At 38.4% G+C, this 17806-nt stretch overlaps 1 protein-coding gene across 1 annotated transcript in view; it reads left to right on the plus strand.

The window, feature by feature from the left end:
- The window catches only part of LOC139141190 (gamma-aminobutyric acid type B receptor subunit 2-like), a 31295-nt gene extending 13889 nt beyond the window's left edge, over positions 1-17406 (plus strand). Inside the window, exons 4-17 of the mRNA XM_070710814.1 lie at positions 735-845; positions 1542-1607; positions 2627-2827; positions 4740-4973; positions 5302-5365; positions 5775-5858; positions 6149-6299; positions 8338-8474; positions 9504-9655; positions 11117-11239; positions 11994-12171; positions 12962-13125; positions 14781-14945; positions 15583-17406. Coding sequence (XP_070566915.1) covers positions 735-845; positions 1542-1607; positions 2627-2827; positions 4740-4973; positions 5302-5365; positions 5775-5858; positions 6149-6299; positions 8338-8474; positions 9504-9655; positions 11117-11239; positions 11994-12171; positions 12962-13125; positions 14781-14945; positions 15583-15681 — 1929 coding nt within the window. The 3' untranslated portion in view covers positions 15682-17406. The remainder of the gene's footprint in view (positions 1-734; positions 846-1541; positions 1608-2626; positions 2828-4739; positions 4974-5301; positions 5366-5774; positions 5859-6148; positions 6300-8337; positions 8475-9503; positions 9656-11116; positions 11240-11993; positions 12172-12961; positions 13126-14780; positions 14946-15582) is intronic.
- Positions 17407-17806: the final 400 nt, after the last annotated feature.

Below are 17806 nucleotides of genomic sequence, written 5' to 3' on the forward strand. Positions count from 1 at the left end.
GAACATTTCATTTTGCAAATGCTTATATGAAGGACAATGCATCCGGGTAGTGGCCCCTGAGTTAATCATACAAACGAGTAATTTCACCGTCTGATGTGACCGAATACTACAAATGGCTTCACATAGGGTTTTAGATGACAAAACGAATCAGAACATAGACATACGTCTTGTCTCTGTTTGCAAAATCGTATTCCAATTAATTACCATATACCTTCCTTCGTTAAAAGCTCATTTTACATCTAGGCTTAATTTTACGGGTTTGAAGACTCGCGGCAAGACTTAAAACGAACTCGCGATGGTTGGCACTACTACCATCTACTACCCTGTGCACAAACATGGATAGATTTTAGGAAAGTTACTGCAACTTCTATAATGCACTGTCAATTTTTATTTACATCGGATAAATCGGTAGGTCAGAGAACAAACATGCTTAACGCGACGCCCATGTCGGAACTCAGCGTATCATACCAATACGGAAAATTATTGAACGCTTGAACCCCATAGTATACGGCAACAGGTGTGTACGAGTTGTTTGTATAATGAGGATTCAGGATAAGTGCAACCACAGAGGAACGTAGACAGTCTATGTTCCTCTGTGGTGCAACTTACGATAAAAGCCTTTGAATAAAAATAACATACATTTATTATTCTCAATTGCTCAAATGTTCTGTCAAATGTATTTTAGATGTACCCGTTCAATTTGCATGTCATGTTATTGAATTGCACACATTCAGCTGATGAAAGAACTAGTCACACTCCTGAATGCAGACGATGGATACAATCTTTTAACTGTGGAGCATGTAGAAAGTGGCACGACACCGACTGTTCAGTTAGATAGTCTGAAGGTATGTGAATTCTGAGATTTTTTTGAACTCAACACACTCTGCATGGCTCGCGTATAGTTTATAAACATAAGATGTATATACTGACATATTTGTTCTAATAGAAGTCATTTACTCTATCTATCTATCTATCTATCTATCTATCTATCTATCTATCTATCTATCTATCTATCTATCTATCTATCTATCTATCTATCTATCTATCTATCTTTTGTCTGTCTGTCTATCTTCAGTCTATCCGTCCGTCCGTCTTTTTGATATGTAATTATCTCATATATGTCTATGTCTGTCTTTCTATGAGTACGTCCGTCTATCAATCTGTCCATCTATCTATCTATCTATCTATCTATCTATCTATCTATCTATCTATCTTTCTATCTATCTATCTATCTATCTATCTATCTATCTATCAATCTATCCATCTATCTATCTATCTATCTATCTATCTATCTATCTATCTATCTATCTATCTATCTATCTATCTATCTATCTATCTATCTATCTATCTATCTATCTATCTATCTATCTATGATGCTGTCGTCAATATCAGATGATGATTGTTTCTCTAGTGCTGTTCCTCTATTTCTGAGTCTCTGTCTCTCAATCTATTCCCTGAAACGAAACTCTAGCCTGTAGCGTTAAATGTCTTCACCATTGACTGCAGTTCTTCTCTTTTCATCTTATCATTCAATTTGTCAGAATCACGACGCAAGAATCATCGTAGCATTGGCATATGAAGAGATATCAAGGCAGATTATGTGCGAGGTGTGTTCACTTCTGATCGTTACTGATATTAAAAACTTCTGCATGGATTTATCCTATAAAATTTGTCAATAGAGCAATTGTTTTGTCCATAGTACATATCGACGCACTGATTTATAATGTAATGCAATAATCTATACATTGCTATAGTTCAATATCACATCAGTAAAGTTTCACGGGCTTTAAGAAACTGAAATTTTCACATTGAAATTTGCATATTGTATCACATAATATAAAACGTCTTTAAATAAATTTCTTTGGTTACGTCAAATTGGAGGAAGGTTTTAAGACTAAGAATATTCCTTCCTTGGTCTTACAAATGTGCCAAACACTTTCTTCAAAAGTATAATGCTAACCAAACGGCAAAGGGAAGTTTGAACGACCATTCAAGAAACCTTACAGTGCAGCTCTGTCTATCTTCGTTGTTGCAGACAAACCTAGATCTCTACATATTATACTTATACCTTTTAAAGCCGCAATTAAGCACTGGTGTCTAAGTTCATGAAGCGAAGGTTTACCTCTTTTTTGCAAGAAATGTTATGATAAGTCGGTCGGACGTCTTGGTAGAAGCACGGTCTCGACACGTGATTTTAATAAACTCAGAGAAGCCTCGACGTTTCATCGGGGAGTTATATCTATTCCAGGGTAATTTTGCAAGTTGTAAAGAATACCTTTGGGTCAGACGGTACGAATCCTAGAAAATGCGTAGCGAACGCAATCGATGGCAACTTATGATAACGAATTGTTTCGGCGAGGCAGGGAGGCCAGCCACATTCAACGATGGTCATTATCGTGAACGCCCAAGGCAGTTTCCAAGAGAAAGGAAAAGTACAATGAAGCCGAATATGGAAACAGTTTGCGATAAAAGGATAAAAGCATGCACCGTGTTTAATATTTTATCGGGTTCAGAAATTAAGATAAAAAACAGTAAATAAATATGATGGCATTCAAACCAAATTCTCACGCAAAGTAGTATTTCATGACATTATATTTCACCTCTTCCTGGCCTCTACACTTTCCAGGCATACAGGAAAGATCTAATAGGCAGAAAATTTGTTTGGTTGTTGCTGGGTTGGTTGAACGAGGACTGGCACCTTCAACGCAATTTAGAAGACGACGTGACCTGTTCCAACGACGAAATGAACGCCGCACTGAAGGGCTACATCGCCGTGAAGGGTTCTTCCTATTCGGATGATTTCAGCGATGTCGATTTTTATGGTGTGGTATGTGTATATTGAGGTGAACTCACGAATTGCACAATTTGATAACTTCATCTCTTTGCGATATGACTGATCCCCTGCAGCGAGCCAAGATTAGCGATCGAAGAAGGCTTTGATTTAATCGTTAATTTGACAAACATGCACGATATCATTTTGCATCTTATTCTTGAAGCACAACATATTATATCCATTTATACGCAGTGTATTAACGAATGGTGCTTCAGTGTGCATATTCGCAGTTAATAAGTCCTTATAAATGGACAGTATTCACCACTTTGACGGAGAGAGAGAGAGAGAGAGAGAGAGAGAGAGAGAGAGAGAGAGAGAGAGAGAGAGAGAGAGAGAGAGAGAGAGAGAGAGAGAGAGAGAGAGACAGACAGACAGACAGACAGACAGACAGACAGACGACAGAGATAGACAGAGACAGACAGAGAAAGAGAGACAGAGATAGAGACAGACGGACACAGAGACTGACAGGCAGACAGAGACAGAGACTGACAGAGACAGACAGAGACAGATGTACAGGCTGATTTGACATTAACTCAACTCAAAATCGCCAGATCAGATTTATAAAGCACAGAGGATCTTCAGTGCTTAATATTTCGCAAAAACGTTCATGTCAAAATGTGTTACATCGGCAATAGTATGGCGCTATCTATAGGTTCATCTGAGAGAAGGAATGAGAATTTTTCTCAATACTCTCACAAAAAGTGATAATATACCTAAGAGACAGATTGGCAAAATTAACTGTAAAAGTCGACAAATTTCAAGCGGTTTTTTCACTTTGTGATCAAGTAATCTGGTTTCTGTATTGATTAGCTTTGTGGTGTTTTGATTTATTGTGGATTCAGCATAACATGTCCGTAATTGTCCTTCAACTACCAGTATTAAAATCTGAGCAAGTATAGTAAGACCTATACTATTTCGAGGCGTCGACGTTGTACATCATCGTATGTTAAGGCAAATACTCGCATTAAAAACATCTATTGACCTAGGAAAATATACAATCTTATAAAGCTGATTTAAAATGGGAATATGAAAGTTGTCAAATTTACTATTGTAAAATTGAAGGGAGTAATATGCATCTAGACTCGAATACCTGTTTGGTTTTTCATGTCCCTTGTTTACCATCCCCCAAACAAGCCCGGATTACTCATCGATAAATACGCTTCGCTTTTGGCACCAGTAGAGCACAACATGCAACGATATCTGAGACGGCTCCATTCTTTGAGCTGACCAATATTAAAAAAGACTCTCTTGTACCGCGGCTGTACAACCGATTCAATCTCGTAAGACTCAAATTCCATTACAAAAATGTATGAACAAAAAATAGTTGTAGATATATAACAAATGCTCTTCGAATATAAATCTTAAAAGACACACAAAAGACTAATATACGGAGAAAGATTGACAGGTATTTTTACTAAAGGGAGTATTATAAAATTGATACTAGCAAAACGGACGGGCTGAGAGTGACAGACTCACGGATGTTATTTGAAAAATATGGCAATTACAAATTTAGTTGGAAGGAAGTAAAGTTATATGTCACCATGAAAGATATATAATTATTAGCAGGCGAACTACCGAACGGATGTGGGAGATATTGGGAACTTATTGAAAACAAATTGTACAGCAATTCGTTGAGAATGAAGCACATTCATATCATGTTATATTGTCCTGACGCAAAACGGTTGCAAAAAGTTGCTTTTAAGTCGCAGATAAGACCGTATAGGGGCATATTTAAAAAGTATTCAAAATGAAAGGTTTCTGAAAGGTACCGGTTTTGTAGGTGCCTTCAAAAACGGAAGATGTAATCTTTATCGTCTGCACGGTTCGTAGAGCGATAGACAACGGCGAAAAGATAATGATTTTTGCCTTTCTTTCCCACGTTCATCGTTTGATAAACGTCCTTCAGAAACCCGAGTCCTACGACATTGGAGTCTATAACTTCATGCAGTCCACATACGGTGACTATGCGGGGTTTGCGTACGACGCTATCGTCGCCATGGCGATCGCTTTGAACAGATCGGACGAGATTTTCTCGCAACTCGATCCGCCAAGACGCTTGAGCGATTTCACGTATGATGATGTCTCCATGGCAACAGTGATGAGGAATGCTGTGCAGGGATTAAAGATGATCGGGGTGACTGTGAGTAGACTTGAATTTCAATGTCATCAAGTTCAGAACCGTACCTAAGTTGCAAAGTTGTGAAGATTCCCTCGTTGGTTCATCGGTCTTCCTCTAAGATTTTAGTCGATCGTGAAAAATCTTTCAAGATCAGCAGTATACGAAAGAATTCAAATTTCCTGTTGGAAAGATTTCTGTGATGTTTATTTCAAGCTGCTTTCCGTATAGTTCTTTTGCCTGTTTTCATTGAATTTGGAAGCATGTTACTTCCTCCAGCTCACACTGCCTGGTGTAACTTTTCATAGTGATCTTACGGAAACCTAATGTTTCCTGTTTAATTCTTTTTAAGGGAGGCATTCAATTTACTGACAAAGGGGATCGATTGACAGAAGTTGTCGTCGAGCAAATGCAAGGTAATTTATTTTCAGATTCAACTTTTAAATCCAGATGAGTGGTACAGTGTTTTGAGAGTCTTGATGTGAAGACTAACTTTCTCATAACATTCAGATTAAAAGGCAATTTAGACCCAGTATTAAGCCTCTGCTTTGATTCTGCTAATAAAGGACTTGGCAATCGACGGTAGTTTTCAAGCTTTCAAATTAACCTCTCCAGTCTTCCATCATTTACTTTATGTACACTGATCACTATGTCACATCCATATACTGACTGCCATATTATCGATCAAGCCCGGCCATTGTTTTATAACGGTTGCTGTGTGGTTAGATATACTGGAAATACTTCATCTTATATTTGCCCATATGTTCCCGGTATATAATTAGTATAGGCATGTGTGAATTTTTTTTATTTCATTTTTTCTCTCAGGGGAACAGCTTGTAACGACTGGTCGTTATGACGTGTCGAATGATGTCTTTTCATGGGCAGACGATACTCCTCTACTGTGGCAAGGTTTGGTTTCTAGTGCCGTTTATACCAGTGAAAAACTGAAGAGTTCCAAAACCAGTCTTATACTGTCAATCAAATTTCGCTAACAAACTCTGGTGTCTTCGTATGTCGATTTGGACGGTTTGTGTTCATTTGTTCATTTGGTTCTCCAAGTTCCCAAATCGACAGACAGACAGACAGACAGAGACATAGAGACAGACAGATTTATGACGAGAGAGAGAGAGAGAGAGAGAGAACGATGTAGAGGGACAAAGACAAAGAGCTTCATAACGTTGTTATTGTTCGTCAACCAGGTAAGCTACCACCAGCAGATGGCGTTACGAAGATATACATGGTGGCCGTACCTTCTAGCTATGTCCGTTACGTGGTATATACCCTTTCTGGCGTTGGTATCTGCCTGAGTATAATCTGCTTCGCTGTCAACGTTGGATTCAGAAAGAGAAAGTGAGAGACATTTGCTGTCCAGTTGCTTCAAGAATGCTCAGACACTTATTTGATACTGTTATCAGAATTTCAATGTCATGCCTACACCGGGTACTTTCTCTTTCAAAGTCCGAATAAAGTCGGGTAGAAAAACATAACTGCTGTTGACCATTGGGACACGATTCTAGCAAAGGATGTTGGTTACAGCATTTTACAACGTAACATCCAATTACAGATCATCAGATATTTCTTATCAAATCAAATCAGCCAATTAAATCAAATCAGATCATATCATCAGCGAGAATTTACAAGTTTAAACATGTATTAATCAATAAAGTACAAAAACATGGCAATTTAGAAATAAAGAGAATGCCAGAGTGCTGGTCAAAGACACGGAGATAAACATAAAAAATAGCAAAAGGTTGATAGCTTAGATGTAATGGGAATTAGCATCGCAGAGTGGAACTGCTGTGTGATAGGTATGTACAGAGGTAGAGCGATCTTAGGAAATAAGAATAAAAGGCTAAGCCTTCGAAAATATAGAAAGCGTATCAGTTCGATAGAGCCCTTGCACGTCGAAAAGCCAAATGGTTTAGATTAACAACACACAAGAAGGTTTATTTCGTATCTGCACAGATCCTTATATCGTACAGGGCAGCATTGAGAGAGCCACTGAAATTTTGCTTCAGCGCTGTCGTTGTTTTCTTAGATTCCTGAAGCAAGCAATGGGATTGCCCAATCATGTAATAATATTCTTCAGAATTTCTATGATCATTAAATAATAACGAAATTCAACTTGAACTATTTATAACTGCTCCTGGGAGTGAATGTTTAAGTCTTGCAAGAGTGCCGATCTCTTCCCTCCTAGAGAATCCACAGCTAAGACCTGTAGCCCACCCCTCTTCAAGTAACACGACTGAAGTCTTCCTTTATTCATTCCTCTTGATTGTAGAAAGCGGCTATCAAAACATTCGGACGATAAAAGTCAATTTTGTCCTATCGTATATCAAAGTGATATAGTGTTATCTTCCAATCATCAAATTATAACAGTCTCAAAAGTAGTAAAATGAAGTCAATTTTGACAGGGGGTAACAAGCCGAACACTAAAGGGAGGGGTGTCGTCGGAACTGCACTCAAAGGTCGTATGGGACCCATGCGATCAATGTGAATACTGTATCCAAGTTGCGTTGACGAATGATGAAAGTTGAAAGATGTTTTGTCATATTATACATCGTAAAATTTAAATCTTGCTGCTGTGACATGTGATGCGTCTTTTTTTCGCACACATACGTTGTTTGTAGACAAGAAAGTCGCACTGGCGCATTTCCAACGAAGTCTATGGAATATTGAGAACCGGCGGTTGCGAGACCTAGTAGGTCACGATGTGCGCGTGCGTGGATATCGGATACGTACCTTGTATATGCTGTGAATCTGAACAACTTGGCTTTCCGACGTACCTACCAAACGGTACAAGCCGGACAATTGCATTTAAACTGCCTCAACGGTGGTGGGACCCCCAAGGAACCATTCATACGATTGAAACCTGATGCTCATTAAAAGGACCGAAATTAGTCCGCCCTCGAACGTCAGGTGCGCGTGTACAACCGTATCCACAACGCTAAACTTCCCAGTGTTCCGCTAACACTCAATGCATGCTTGGTGCAGGTACCCGGAAGTCAAAGCATTGGATGTCATCCATATATTAATGTGCTCAGCCGTTATTCTATACTTCCAGAGGGTATATATACTATTCAAGCAATACTGGTTGAAAACGCAGCAAAAAGTTGTCGGCTCAAGGCGATTATTGACCGCGAGAAAATGTCACAAGAATTTAAAATTCAAAGTCGACGAGTTTTCTATCAATTATACAATCGTAGCCTGTATCTTATCAGTGTCCTAGACAAAGTTACTGTATATGGTTTCATCGCGTGTTACAATACAATCGCACGTGTTGATGGCGATGCTTATTTTTATACGTTTATAATATCTTGGCAAGCATACGAGACGAGCAATTATCCTCGCATGACGGCGCGAATGTTCATACTGTTATGTTTTACAGAGCGATCAAGATTTCAAGTCCCCTGTTGAACAACTTCATCATTTTGGGTTGTTTACTGCTCTATGCAGCATCTATCCTGTCGGGGCATAATGTATCAAACTTGACCCCGCTACAGTTTGCTGTGTACTGTCACGTACGTACATCGTTTCGACAAGTAATATCTTTCTTTCCAGCAAAACACTTTTGCACTTCCTTGAGTTTTTGACCGTAATAACGCTCTGCATTAGACAACCAGAACTTAAACATGCATTTATGTGATGTTGGTAGGCATATTGTCTCGTATCGGGGTTCTTTGAGGAAATTTTGAGAAACACCATGTGTTTGCTGACTCAAAGTCAATATGTGATTCAGTCGAGGAAAAGTACTAAACCTGTACTTTAATATATAAGATGGATTGGAACACATAACATGGCGGCATCTGTCTACTTTAATCAGTCCTAAATACATTAGTCCTGGGTCATTAGGGTAATGGCCGCTACGTCTTAGCTCTTCAATGCTAATTTGGTATCATTGTTTCAATCTCGAAAAGTAAAGCCCGAGAGAAAATCTCTAAACATAGGCAAATATTGGGATATTCCCTTTGTATTTGATATCATGCATTGGAAACGGTGAATGCCATTTTGGCGCTGTTTCAGAAAAGAACACAAAATCAAAAAAAAATATTTGTATACTGCGTATTGCTTTACGAAGAAACATTTGGCCGATTGAAAATCGTTTGGTTAAAATATCTGGCACTAATTGTCTCCTGACGTACCTTCAAAAATGGGGCAGTTCGGCCCGCATTCTCATTATCTTATCTTTGCACAGCGTACTAAATATATTTCATGGAAAGTGTATATTCAGTTTTTGTGTCTCTCCCGTTTTATATGTTTTTTGTATGTGGCCATTTATTGTGATTGGTGAAACATACTGCATTTTTTATTTTAAAAAATCGCCAGTTCTGGTAACAAAAATCATTGCCACTGTCTATGCCAGATGTATATGCAATAATCCTGAGGCAGTGTGTGTTGTTCCTCTGTCCTCATGCAATTGGCGTACCTTCCCGTCGGACCAAATCCGGGAGATTAGAAAGTAATCTGCTGACGTGTTTGATTCCTGGATGGTTTCACAAGATGTCAAAACTTCCACTGAATGTCTTTATCGGTGAAACTTGCCAACCCTTTTAGATGTATGTTTTATGTACCCGTTTCTTTCTCCATCACAGAGTCGGCCGATGTTGCTTTCGGTTGGTCTGTCATTGACATTTGGCGCACTTGTTGCCAAGACTTACAGGATCTACGCAATTTTCAAAATTGCCATGGAAAAATTCAAGAAAATCGTGAGTACACGGAAACCAAAGTGCTGATTAAGACTGGTTGCTGTAATTTCTACGAAACCCTTGTTTGTTTATTTATTTATTTACTTATCTATTTATTTATTTATTTGATTTGTTTATTAATTTATTTATTAATTTATTTATTTGATTTGTTTGTTCGTTTATTTTAGTAAGCTTTACATTACTTGTGTCAGTCTAGAGTCAATTTCCTCTAGGCCTAAAGTATACGACAATCTCACGAGATGTGTGCACCTTTTTCTTTCAACCTATTTTTTACACCAAATGCACTACAATTCAATAAGCATGGTTTAAACTCATATAATCACCTGAAAATACATTTGATGAAAGTAAAATTGGCCCTTAAATCAACCAGATTTGTTCAGCTCTTGGCTGTCCTTCAACGCTGTACCTTTGGGTGCACCGTTTTCAGTTCAATTCACACAAACATAGATATCCTCTTACCAATTATTACAAATGGAAGAAAGCTTCGACACTCGAGCAAAAAATCATCTTGGCACCTTTTCCCTACTGAATAGTTGATTTTGAAATTAAGGTACTCGAGTGACAAATTTTTAAAAATTCTGGTTTTCTCCATTACGGATGTCCCCCTTTGTTCTATGGCCTCGTGTGGTTTACTGCACAGCTGTTCACGGAAGCAAGCTATATGGGGTTAGTACTGCCGGTCGACAATGTACTTCCAGAAATAGATATTTTCTGAAAGTGTTTTTCCTTATTTTCTTCTCACGCATTTTAAACTTACCTGTGATTTGGCTATCAACTCGGTCAATATGGCGTCCGATTGTCTCCAAAAATAAGTTTTGTCGACTTGTGTTTAGGGGTACATTGCAGCGTAAATATAACTTACCGAACAGGTTACCATAAAAATATTGCTAGAGCCGATTTCACATTTGCTGCTGAACAACTTCATCGCGAAGCACAAGAGGCTTGTTAAACGTGAAAGATTTATTTTAGATTATGACCTCTACAGTTGACAAAGGCATCGCTAAATGCTATTAAATAGTCAAAAACATGCAGCACCATTCCTGTTCTTCTAAGAAATAACGTTTAGGCCAGGTCATAATGCAATAGGTTTGAAATAACGCACAAAGAAACATCGACTTCAACATCAATTGAACTTGAACTGTAGCAGATGTATATATTTCTGTCACCGTCTGTATGTCTATGAAAGCCTCAGATATCATCTTACCCACAGATCTTTAAATCTTTATTTGTCATGAGAATGTCTTGCTTAATTTTCTATACCTTGCGTTACATTCGTTTTCTCATAGCCATGTCAAGTGATTTAACCTCGCAAAGTTGACACGGCGTTCCAGTGACTTTCAAATTTCTTGTGACAACGAATTGGGTCATGACCATACAGCAAACCAAGAACCAGTAATTACAATCCCTAGGGTATGCTATAGATACGGAATAACTCATTTGCTTTAATTCATCATCCTTCAGCACGTCGGAGATACGAGGCTTATCATTTTTGTTGTTGTCATGGTGACCCTCGACATATTGATCTGCGCATCTTGGATAATCGCAGATTCTATGTACAAATTCATTCGAACACTCTACACGAAGGTATGTATCATATTGGCATTATTATCATGTTTAGGTAGAATGCGCCTCGGGGAGAGATATTAGGACTCTCAAACTTTTCCAATTTTTTTCTAATCTACCACCTACGGGGGCTCATTTTGAAGCCTTTGGAGAATGAAATCTTTCACCGTCTTAGTTTTTTGAAAATCGAAAAATTGTATTTTTCCCCATAGAGTTAACATAGAGATGGCGGCTAATTTCTATTTCAAATATCTTATGTAATTTGTTTCTCTGGTACCAAATTTTGCTTTTTAATTGGTGACCCCTGTCTTTTATTTTTGATTTTTAAAGAGAATAGATGAAAGATTCCTTAGGGAAAGTCTGAGCAAAAGTTTACGTCTTTCACTTTCGAGGCGCATACTACCTTAACAAGTATGGTAAAACATTTATGCCGTATGTTCAAGACAACAAACAGTGCGTCGCGTTATTGGCCTTTGAGAATTATTGCGTCAGAACGAATATGATGGCATTCACCTTGAACCAGGTTAATAGTTGTACGTAACGTTTGAGTAAATTGCATGTAAACCACATGTAAAAATTAAACAATTTAATCTTTATAAACAAAATGAAAATAGTTAAAAAGAGCAGAGCCAGTGCAATACAAAGAGAACCATGAAACTCAAAGACCGCACAAAAACCAGGTGCTATGGCAGAGATGGCTTTGAAAACTACTATATGCACGCCGCCCTCTATGGCAAAACTTCAAAATTATATGTGTACTTTGTTTTACCTGTAGGAGCTCACTGATGACAACGGCCATGACTACCGATACATATTCCAAACAAATGAATGTCACTCTGATTACACTGTTTATTGGACAATAGCGATCTTCATGTACAAAGCCATAGTTCTGCTAGTCGGCGTTTTCTTGGCATGGGAAATACGCGCAGTCGAAATAAAGGCCCTCAACGAAAGTAAGATATCGAATTGAAAACTTTGAGAAGAAATGTTTTCACCTTTTTGAGCAAGAAAAGTAAAACGCGTGCTTGCCATTATGACAGACGCATCTGTGAACGTGGAAGGCTAATTAACATCAATGGCATTATGCAATCAAAAGTTCTCAAGATTTAGGAAAACTGTTGGGTCCTTGCAAATCAGTATACCATATCAACGGTATCATGAGGGGTGCTCTACTTATTTCTTTTAAATAAAGGTAGTATGCGCCTCGAAAGTAAACGACTTACACTCTTTCTCAAACTTCTCTCAATGAAACTTTCAACCATTCCCTCTCCAAAACAAGAATAAAAATCAGGGGCCACCTTGAAATGTGTGGTACTAGAGAAACAAAGTCCCTTTAACGATATTTAATATCTAAATATATATGCCTGGTTTTAACTCTATGCGGAAATAAAATTTTCGATTTTCCAATAATGAAGAAGATGTAAGTTTTTTACACCAAGAGGTTTAAAATGAGCCTCCACAAGTGGTACATCAGAAATGAATTGTACAAATTTGAGGGTAAGAGTATCTGTCCCCGAGGCGCGTTTATTTATTATGCAAGACACTACAAGAACCAAATTGATGAAGTTTTTGTCCGTTTTTTGACTCACTTATCTCACATTATTTGACTCTCTGTAAAGTTTGTTGCGACGTATGTGGTAGGGTCAGTACCATCTTTATTATCTTTAGTGGAGGAAATGTTTCCATTTATATTCAAGGAGCAACATAATGAACCATTACTTTCATATTTGTGTTCTCCACAAGGCCGTCAAATCGTTCTATCGGTCTACGTGGTGGCGGTGCCGAGCGTGTTCACTTCGGCCGTTGTGTATCTGATAGATGGCGACATGACCCTTGTGTATGCATTGGTCTGGATAAGTGTGCTTTGCTCTACCACACTGGTTCTCGGATTAGCGTTTGTACCAAAGGTATTTATCCTGACTGAGGAATTTCTTCGGTCGCTGGCAGGTTCTAACCAAAGTCAAAAAGTGCTTGAACAAAGAGACCAGAGAGATATAAAAGAGGGTCTGTGAGAGAGAGAGAGAGAGAGAGAGAGAGAGAGAGAGAGAGAGAGAGAGAGAGAGAGAGAGAGAGAGAGAGAGAGAGAGAGAGAGAGAGAGAGAGAGAGAGAGAGACAGACAGACAGACAGACAGACAGACAGACAGACAGACAGACAGAGACAGACTGACAGAGACAGACTGACACATAGAGAAAGACAGACATGCAGATAGACAGACAGTTTGACAGACAGACAGAGACAGATTGGACTTCCTGGTGTACAGCAGATTTCACATCACCGTTCATAGTAGCATGTGTATTACACACGTTCATTTCTTTATTGCGCACTAAAAAGCGTTGATAACCCAGACATGAAAGCTGCCGACTAATTTGACAATCGGATAGAAAGACAAGTATCAATGCGTGCCCGTTCCTTCACTAAAAAGATGTTGACTTTCAGCCTGCGTTCTGGCAATATTGATCTATTCTGCATGTTTTCCCAACCATTTGGTGGTATGTCTTTTCTAAGACCTGTGCATTTTTGTATTTTTTTCCAACAAATGATTAAACGAGTCTGCATGTGTCGTGTCTGGGTCCCAGGGGGGGGGGTACTTGCGTTGAAAAGTGGTAGGGGTGTGCGGCCGCACATAAAAAACCCGGGGCCCGTTTTAGACCTAAAATCTCGTTATTTTGGGACCTCATTTTAGACCTTATGACCTTTGACCCACGTCAAAAGTCATAAGGTCAAAAAGTCAAAAATTTGCAATAATGTACTCGGGTACAAAGCAAGCATTTGCATGACCGAGTTACCGGCAGAGCCTACCACTATACTGCATTTACGGCTATGTTGTTGCTGGCCAAGCCATGATTTCCGAAAAACATTTTTTGAAATACTAAAAAATTTGAGTGAAAGAAACTATCTTTCACCCTCACCAAAGTTTTGTCCAGCTTCTGAAATTATCAGTTATCTGCAGTTACAGTCTGACAGGTGATTTTAAAAATCCAAACTGCAACTTGAAGCCTCGCCGTTCGTCCATAAGGCACTGCTAATTATCCTATGGTCGACCTGTTATGATAGTAGTATAGTAGAGCCACTTTATTTCGATATTTTCTATTGGGCAAAATTCTTCCATATATGGAGTTCTGACCAATTAGTGATAGTGTTTTAAAACAAAGTCTATATTTACTTTGGCTAAAGCCAGGGGGTCTCTTTAATGGTTCCCCTGCCACACAAAATATATCGATGCTGTGCAGCTCAAAACCCTGCTAGGAAGACGGGAACTGACAGTTCGAATTTGTTCTTGTGTGGCACTCAAAAATCGACCCCATTTTAGACCCTGGTTTACTGTGAATTTATACCCCCATTTTAGACCAAGTTGCTGAAATACCCACCCCATTGGGCGGCACGTATACATATTGGCAAGTAATGGAAGTACCCCCCCCCGGGGGTCTGGGTGATCAACATATTTATTCGTGTATTTAAAGAAAACCTGCGTGATGTGCATGTAAATGGAGATTTGGATTCTGCTGTATTTACTTTATCCGCAGCTTTTGTCTGACTAATACCCATTTTTAACTTTCTAGATATTGCTATTAAAGTATAGCCCAGACAACATAGTCACAAGTACCCTGAACCAACCATCCGTGCTTTCCGCGGAGCACAGCAGAGGGCAGGATAGCTGCATAGTAAGGGACAATCACCCTGAATGCGAGAGCACCATAACATTGCTGCTGGACGAGCTCAAACAGGTAAAAAGTTGTGACGATGAACAACGGTTTGTCCTCTGCATGCACCCGCTATCAAATGAAAGATGAAGTTTCCATTCCATTTTGGAAACCAAGTTAACTAGGGAATGGTCATTTTCACTAGCCTTGGGTGAATTTGTTGGGGTACGCTTCATCCTGACCAACCCCCTTCAATAAAAAATGGCTGTATGTTAGATAAATTGTTATTTATTTAACCAGCTGCACTTTGCGATCCATTACATACATTGTACCTTCCCGTCAATGTGAACATTAACCTTTAATCACAGAGTTCAGTGAAAAGATGTTCTATCCACGAATGTATGAGAATATAGAGCTAATCTGCATAGCAATGCAATTTGTTCTATAAATGAGTTTTTTTGTCGTTCTTGGTGGGAGAGAACGCTGTGTGGAGTCATCTTGTTTTCAGAATGAGTCACATGAGGTCAGTCTGTTTGCTTATTCCAATGCACGAGGAGCAACATTTTGATGTGCACCAAAGCAAGACCACCGTCCCCACTCCCCCTCCCCCCCCCGCCCCTTCCAGAGAAGGTGACCTTAGCTTAAATTAAAATTTCATGCATAAAAGACATGGCTTCTCTTCAAAGGTCATTCGTATTTTGTTATTTTGTCTCCTATGTAGAAACGCGAAAAACTGGCTTTTTTGAAGACAATCTCATTCAACTCTCAACGAATGCAATTATCGCTGCAAGGCAGTTTAGAAGAGTCAACAGAACTATAGAGTTACCTCTTGTTATCTCACTGACGGCCAACAATTGATGAGAGCGCCACCTTGAGGTATCACAGGGCGATTGTCTCTTACCAGCTGACATAGTGAGACATTCACTCAGAGAAATACCCAGTACATGAAAACAATTTTTGATCACACTAGTGAAGAATCATGGCATAGTGGAAATCAAGAACCTTGCACGTCGGTCGTCAAAAAACATCAATGTACATTCGATCGCTGGAGTGTTTCTAGAATACATTAAAAAGTTTGTACAGATTCTTGTATTGTCATTGACATCAATCATGTGACATTGGTGAAATGTCCTTAGAAAATAAGGACAGACATTCAGTTGTCTCTTGATCGTATTTTACGTTCAATATTATGTTCAAGGTCGCCATTACAGTTTGTCAGAAAACTTTAATATATGTTTTGTTTCAGAAGTGTATTTTTCATATTCTTCAATTTCCGCCGAATTTATTTGTGGCTTTCCAAGTCCCCTGCCAGTGAAGTGCCGCTTAACAATTAGGCTGTTGCCAATATCTACCGTCGTCAGTGGTCTGTTGTGAGTTAACATAATCCATAGACCCATTTGCTCAGAAACTGTGTATGTTTGCGCTGTTGAAGTAAATTTGTACTTTTTATACGAGTGCCAGACATCGCGAAACGAACAATAATACGTCTTTTTAGCACATTGATTCGTTTTCATTACTTTGCGAAGCTGGTTTTCAAAGTGAAAATGTCATATTTAGTTTGCGGTAACCAAAAAGTAATTTCGCATGATTTTATTTCAAATATGACGACTCGGAAATTGACAATTTGGTGTGTTCAAAGAAAGATGTTGTCAGATCTTCAGACATCTAGATGTGCATGAAAATTGGGGAAGGTCACTCATTTTCTTGGACTATGTGACTGTCCCTTCCAGACACAGAGGCATGGAAAAAACGCATAAATTTACACGGCCCTGCGTTGATTCCCTTCAAGGACGTCCCTCATGAACAGTTGATTTGAGTGCTCCTCTATGGCCAGTCCTTCTTGTCGACGTTCGTCCAATCATATTGGGAAGATTAAACGATGCAATCTTTAACAGTCACTGTAACCATGGTAATAATACTTAGTGAGTTGGTTCAGGAAGTTATCCTAGTTTTGACAAGCAAACTCAGGCTAAGTTTCTGTATCGACGTGAACATTTTTTTTCAGATTCGACTGTGAAAAAACTTCACGATTTTTTTCAGTATCACAAACCTAGTTTCTTTTTTAACTTAAAAATAAATCCCTTTGAATGGGAATTTTCCCATGTCGTACGAAATAAAAAACGAAATAGCCGCAATAACCTCGCATCACCTCGTCATAATTATTTGTAAATATCTGGTTCAATATTCGTATTGTACCAGTTTTATCACGGACATAAACCTCTTGAACTCAGAAAGCAAATGAAATCCGTCACAATTAAACACTTGATGCTTCTACTCTGGGCGATAAAGAAGTTTTTCTTGAAAATACCTATTATTAAGACACAAATACTCTTGCCGTTCCACGAAACCCCTTGAAATAAAGGAAGCTGATTGAATCAAGTAAAATCAAATATCTGCTGCTTCTTTTCTGGCTGATTGAAAATTTATTGAAAATACCTATTATCGAGCAACAAATACTTTCTCGGTACTATTAAACCCCTTGAACTCAGAAAGAAGATTAAATCAGGTAAAATAGAATATGTGCCGCTGCTACTCTGGCAGAGAGAGGACTTTCATGGATTTACATAAAAACAAACCGCAAATAATTTCTCTGTTCAATTTGTGTGTCGCTCCGTGATCCTGTTAAACACCAATTTTATGCATCTGGCTAAAGAAAATGACACGTGTGAACAGTAACTCCATCGTACACCATATTTTACCACTCCCGAGCATAAATTTATTTTGTTCGAATTTTATAAATTACAGGTGAAATTAAAATCGTTTCCCCTCTAGGAGCTTCACGCCAAAGCTACAACATAGAAATGATAAAAAATATGAACTATGTTAAGGCACTTTTTTTGTTATATATATATATATATATATATATATATATATATATATATATATATATATATATATATATATATATATATATATATATGAAACACTGATGTCTTTTTTCTATC

Source organism: Ptychodera flava, chromosome 9 (assembly GCF_041260155.1).
Source record: "Ptychodera flava strain L36383 chromosome 9, AS_Pfla_20210202, whole genome shotgun sequence".
Lineage (NCBI taxonomy): Eukaryota > Metazoa > Hemichordata > Enteropneusta > Ptychoderidae > Ptychodera > Ptychodera flava.